We start from the raw sequence: 6,514 nt of genomic DNA on the forward strand, positions 1-6,514 counted from the left end.
CCAGCGGGGAGCCTCTCCTGCCGGCGGCCCGCTGCGCTGCGCTGCTGAGGGTCCAACTGTTGCCTGCAGGTCCCGCTCCTTCAGATGCTTCTGGGACAACTGCTCCTCCCCTAGCTCTTGCCAGCTCTTTGAAGCTTCTTCCTTGTGGTCCCTTGCTGGTGCTGCCCCCTTTATTCCCCTCCAGGTGGCCCAAGGGGCCAATCAGAGGCATGGAGGGTGAGTCTCTGGGGCCTGATTGGTGAGGAAAGGGAATCCCAAACCCTCCAATCATCTTTTGCCCCTTCAAAACCCCTCGGCCAAATCACTACCAGCTAGCTCCTCACACTGGGATGATGTTGTTGGGGCTGGTCCTGCTTTGAGCAGGAGGTTGGACTAGATGTGACCTCCTGAGATCCCTCCCAGCTCACATTTTCTGTGTTTCTGTGACAGGGTAAACAATCGCATCTCTCTCAAGGGGCACCGACATGGGTGGTGGGATGCAGCCGTTACATGGAAACTCAGCTGGAAGAGTCAGACTTGCAGTAGAAGTAGGGTGGGGGGTCCGGGAGCGGGGCGGCTGCCTGGGAAAGATGGAGAACCACTGCCCTGGCAGGGGAGAACTCAAGGCCAAGTCTACAGCATGGTTGCTGGCAGCTTTATACCATCCCTGAGGCCCTGTCCTTGTTGTTCCAATAGGCCTGTTAGCACCGTTGTAGCAGGAGCTGTGATTAGGCTATAACGGACAAAAGAGAGAGAGGAGGGATGCCAGGCGCAGAACGGAGAGCCCTTTATTAGCCTCAGCTAGCATGGGTATCTTCACCATTGCAATGGCTTCCCCTATGATGGTGGATCTGCAAGGAGCTGCAATCTTGTTCAGCCATGAATTCAGGGCCTTCCCCTGTGACATGGGACAGATCAGAGCAGCAGATCCCTCCTGGGCTTGAAACCTAGGGAGCAGGACCTAGCAAGCAGGACAGGAAGGTTGGTGGCTAGTGGCCGTGTTACAGCAGGGGGCATGTGTGCATTTACCTTCCCATGTGAAGGCTCCTCTTCCATTGGGGTGGAAAGGACATGTGGCAGCAGGTCTGGGGGATTAAACCAGGGTCAGGGGGTGTACGACAGTTAGAAAGGGTGAGGACTTGGGGAAGTGCTTTGATCTTCAAACTGAGGGAAGCCGACTGAAGATATTTGTGCTAAATTAGGAATGGGGCTTGGGAACCTCAAGGGTATCCAGCAATGGCTTCACAGCAGTCGGGGCCCTTGGCACCAGCATCAGACTTTGGCACTACGAAACAGCCTAGGATGATGTAGCAACCACGTTAAGTCCTGCCAGTAAAGTCTCCACCCGATGCAGAGTTTTGGCAGGGCCACAGGTGGACTCACTTCACCCTTGCTTCCCACAAAGCACCTGGAAGGATTTGGATGGTTGTGGGGGGTAGGGTGGGGCATGTGTGTGTGTGTGTGGGGTGGTAAGGGAACACTGCAGCTGCAAGAGCCAGCTGTGAGCCAGCAACCATCAGTGTACCTTTGGCTTCCTCCATGCAGGCTACGCAGGGTTTAGGATACGTGGAGGATGCTGGAAGAGGCTGGGGCACAGGGATGCATGGGGCTGCCAAGCTAGGGGGCTGGGGGGCTGGTCCCAGGAGAGGCAGTGGTGCCAGGAGCAAGGCAAAGTCAAGGACCTAATCCCTAAACGTATCTTGGGTGTGCAGCAGTTAGGGAAACAATGAACAGTGCCAGGACATGCCACCAACACTGCGAGGACCCAGCACAGACATGTCTGCATGAGCAAGGCAGCTCCGTGCCTTTGGAGAGCGGTTGAGAAAGGCCTGGCTTGAGGGATAGGGAGTGCAAAGCTGAGCCAGAGCTTCGTGGTCAGGAAAGGGTGTGGGGAGAACAAGGAAGCAGGGACTAATCCCTCTGCTCCCACATGGGGCAGGATCTGCATATGGTTCTGCATAGTCAATGCTGGAATTGCGGCCTGGGGGTTTGGTGCCAGGTCTGTAGCAGGCATGAATGGGCAGTCATAGGGCAGGGCACTGATATCAGCAGAACATCACAGCAGAGGCTGTATGTAAACAGGGTCTATCTAGAGTGCTGTGTCCCCTGGCAGACCCTCTACCCACCACCCCCATTCTGCTGAACCATACCTGGCTGTTCAGTTTAATGGCTCTGTCACCCATGAATGTGCCTGTCTTTGGCTGCACTCTGCCTCAACAGCCTCTCACAGCAGTGAGTTCCACAGGTTAACGACATGCTGCCTCAAGAAATATCTCCCTGGGGTGTTTCAAACCCAGATCCTGCTCACATCAAGAGTTCCGGTGGTCTGGGACTCAATGCATCACAGGTCCCTCTTCACTTGGTTCACACCCTCCATGACTTTACAGACCCCCCTCAACCTCCTCTTGCTGCAGTGGAGACCAAGGATGAGTGCTCTCCCATCTCCTACACAGCTTCTTCATCCTGTAACTCAGGGCATCACGTGGGGCCACCCCTAGCTGATGCAGGGAGGCTGGTGAGACCTTCCCTGCCAGGGCACCAGCTGATAATGGGCTGGTGATTTTTGCTGGGGCATCATTTTCCTTGGCTTTTTCCAGAAAGCCTCAGACCCTGCTCTGGGAGACTCAGCTGTTCCCTGTCTATGCTCCATCATCACCCAGGGAGCTGTGGGAGGCTCTGGCACTCTGCCTCCAAGCAGGCTGGGCATGGAGCTACCCAGGTGGGCACCTTCATCCCATGGAGCAGTGGCAGCTGAAGCCAGAGCAGCTGCAACACTTCTGGCCTGTGAAACTCCCCTGCACAATCCCTGATGTCTGGAGGCCAAGGGTGTGGGGCACTTCTGTGCCCTTCCTGGTAATTTTGTCATTCCTATGGGGTACGGAGGCCATTACTCAACATTGGGCAGGGCCTGAGGCAAGAGGGCTGGGTGTTGCTCTTCCGGAAAGCTGGGCTATCTGTGCCCCACCTGGGACTGGCCTGAAGACAGCACTAATGGCCTGAGATTTACCCTTCCCCAAACCCTGAGGGGTTCCTGCATCCAGCTGGGGATGAGGACTTAGCAAGCAAGGCCTTGGCTTGCTCTCAGAAGGTGCAACAGGTTACCTGTTGGATGGTGACAAAGCCAAAAGCAGAGAGGCTACTACCAGGGACAAGCCTGGTTGTGGGGCAAGAAAGGGACTTGGGGGTCATGATTGACCACAATATGAATATGAGCCACCAATGTGATGTTGAAGCTGGTAAAGCGAGCAAAATTCTGGCTTGCATCCATAGATGCTTCTCGAGCAAATCCCAGGATGTCATTCTTCCCACCGTACTCGGCCTTGGTCAGGCCGCAGCTGGAGTACTGCATCCAATTCTGGGCTCCACAATTCAAGAAGGATGTGGGGAAGCTTGAGGACAGCCAAGCGCTTGAGGAGTCCAGAGGAGAGCCAAGCACATGATCAGAGGGCAAGAGAACAGGGCCTATGATGAGAGGCTGAGAGCCATGGGACTCTTCAGCTTGGAGAAGTGCAGGCTCAGGGGGGACCTGGTGACTGCCTATAAGTATACAATGGGTATGCATCAGGATCCAGGGGAATGCCTGTTCACTGGAGCACCCCAAGGCATGACAAGGTCAAATGATCACAAACTCCTCCAAGACCGTTTCAGGCTGGACATAAGGAAAAACTTCTTTACTGTCCGAGCCCTAAAGGCCTGGAATAGACTGGAGTAGGTGCAAGCACCTACTCTGGACTCTTTTAACAAAAATGTGGATATCTATCTTGCTGGGATCCTTTGACCCCAGCTGACTTCCTGCCCCTGGAGCAGGCGGATGGACTCGATGATCTTCCGAGGCCCCTTCCAGCCCCAGTGTCTATGAAATCTATTAAATCTATGCACGCACCCGGCTGTCGCCTCTATCTGCATGCAGCCCCCTCAGTCCATCTGCACAGCCCTGTGGTCTAGCTCTCATCTATTAAATGCCCATTGCTGCTGTATGTAGAGTACTGAAAAACTTATCCATCAATTTATTCACCTGCGGGGTGGCTCCAAAGACGATGGAGCTGGACTGTTCTTAGTGGGGGCAGACAACAGAATAAGGAGCAATGGGCTCAAGTTGCAGCAAGGGAAGTTGAGGTTGGATATTACACAAACTTTCTCACTAGAAGGGTGGTGAAGCACTGGAACAGGCTTCTCAGAGAGGTGGTGGAGTCTCCATTCTTGGAGGATTTTAAGGCCCAGCTGGACAAGCCTTGACTGGGATGATGCAGTTGGGACTGGTCCTGCTTGGAGCAGAGAGTTGGACTAGATGTGACCTCCCGAAGTCTCTTCCAACCCTCATTATCTATGACAGGGGAAAGCTAGCTGGACCCATGAGCTGCACCAGACAGACCCATGGGTGTGACCTGTTCGGCGCGCTATCGCTGCCCAGGTGCTGTTGTGTGCAAGGCCTGGCTGGGAAGACCAAGGGGCCTTTTGCTGCCCCGTGTTCCCATGCCCCAACTCCATGCCTGTGCATGAGAATCAGGAATCCCACAACCAGCACCAGGCATTCAGGAACGGAGCCCACCCTTGTCTCCATTGACTGACCCTCTGGGAGAAGCCAGAGATCTGGGATCCCAAAGGAGCAAGCTGCTTCTTTTGCCCCATTCCCCAGTCTGGCCCCTGTTTTGCACTCAGGACTCCTGTTCTGTTTCTCTCCCAAACTTTCACTCAACATCATAGACCCCAACAGCAGCTGGGCACCTGCCGATGTGGAGCTCAGCGTTCCTGTGCAGTACTCATTTTCTGCTGCAGGCTGAGGACTGGGTGCGTTTGCAAACTCCCATCCTGCAGCCCTCCCGACCATCGCTTCCTGGTGTCCCCCAAGCCAGCTCCTCAAGACTCAGCCAGCAACCTCCCCAGCAAGGCCTCTTAATTATCCCCGGAGCTGTCTGTTTCTGTACGAGTTCCAGAAAACAACACCTGGGTGTGCCAGTGCCGAAAGCATTGTGCAACCACCCCGTGTTGCTGCCAAGAAAAGCCGATTGTGCCACATGGTGAGCAAGACTCGCAGCTCCGGGAGGGTATAAAAAGCCCCTGGCTGGTGCGGCAGGCACCACACCTCCTGAGCCAGTCCTCCGTAGCCTGCCCAGCCTTCAGTATGGAAGTAAGTATGCCCAGAAGCAGCCGTGGTTGCTAATTTGCCTGTGTTTGCATCTGGTTTTCTCGCAGTTGCACTGTGCATGGCGCTGCAGGGAGAGGGGAGGGTGTCTGGACCCTTCAGGTCTGTCAGGAACCAGGCCCCTGCTCTCTCCCAGGACCATGGCGAGGTAATGATGCTGCAGCTTGAGAACGTGCCTGTGTCTTGTGGGAGCATGAAATGCTTCCTGCCTCTTCCCTGCTCAGATGAGAGATGGGTGGGAGGTGCTGCTTGCTCCGTTCATGCACCGTGCCCAGCACCGCGGTGCCTCTGTTTCAGGGTTGCACCAGAAATGGGTCCCTTTGCAGGGTGGGTGGACATTGCTGGCAGGATGGAGTCACCTCTAGTCCCTTTTATTTCAGCCTTAAGCATTTTTCTGTCGGCTCCCAGGTTTCCCCCACATCCGTCAAGCGAAAGACCCAGCTGGAGAAGGAGCTGGACTGCATCGTCAACATCTACCACCAGTACTCCTTCCGGCACCCCATGGATGACTACCTGCAGAAGGCCGAGTTCAAGAAGCTGCTCAGAGAACAAGCCAGTGACTTTCTGAAACACACCAAGCCGGTAAGTGGGTCTGGGCTGGGCCAGCTCAATGTACAGCAGTGCTGGGGCTTGGAGGTGCCCATGGCAAGGTGGGGCAGGCACCTAGCCAGGCCCTGGCTCCCACCTGATGCCCTGGGGCCCTAAGTGGCTTTTGAGCTTTGAAAAATCCCTCCCTAATCCAGGGATTTAGCTCCTCACTGCCTCAGGGACAGTGCGTGAGGAGCCAGGGGGCTGTCGGGCAGGCAGCGTCAGCCTGCAGCTTCCTGGGTTCACGCAGCCTGTCTCTTGCTCTTCTCCCCACTAGCCCAATGTAACCATGGAAGAGTACCTAGACAACCTCTTCAAAAAGGCTGATGTGAATCGTGATGGCCGTGTCAAATTCACCGAGTTCCTGATCACGCTGGCAAGCGTGGCCATCGACGTGCACAACACCTCGCATAAGCCTGGGCATGGACATGGGCACTCACACGACGCTTGATGTGGCCCTGACCTGGCTGTGCTCCCTGCAGACCCGTCGCAACAGCCGCTGCCATGAATTAGATCCTCTCAGCTCCAAGCTACAAAACTTGATGTAACCAAACTGCCTCTGTGGACTGACCATGTAGCAATAAACGCTCCTTCCAAAGTACTTCTGTGTGTCCGTCCTGTCTGTCTGCAGGTGATGGGAACTGCAGAGTTTCCCTCATACACAAGGTCTCCTGGAAAAGCAATAGCAGGGTGCTGTGCATGGGAGGGGGTGACCCTTGGCCTCTCAGGGTACCCACTGCCTGGTCTGGGAGACTTGCAATTCCTGGGTTCCTTTCCTGATACCATCCAAGTCCAGCTGGATAA

The 6,514-nt window shown here is 55.2% G+C and overlaps 1 protein-coding gene across 1 annotated transcript; it reads left to right on the forward strand.

The window, feature by feature from the left end:
* The first annotated feature begins 5,020 nt into the window (after positions 1-5,020).
* On the forward strand, positions 5,021-6,311 carry LOC109302272 (protein S100-A7-like). The gene is made up of 3 exons (XM_019523867.1): positions 5,021-5,107; positions 5,531-5,704; positions 5,988-6,311. The coding sequence occupies exons 1-3, from the start codon at positions 5,102-5,104 to the stop codon at positions 6,159-6,161; spliced, it is 354 nt and encodes a 117-aa protein (XP_019379412.1). The 5' UTR covers positions 5,021-5,101; the 3' UTR covers positions 6,162-6,311.
* The last annotated feature ends 203 nt before the right edge of the window (positions 6,312-6,514 follow it).

This window comes from Gavialis gangeticus, unplaced genomic scaffold (genome assembly GCF_001723915.1).
Source record: "Gavialis gangeticus isolate Ggan-Ray unplaced genomic scaffold, GavGan_comp1, whole genome shotgun sequence".
In the NCBI taxonomy this organism is placed as follows: Eukaryota; Metazoa; Chordata; order Crocodylia; family Gavialidae; genus Gavialis; species Gavialis gangeticus.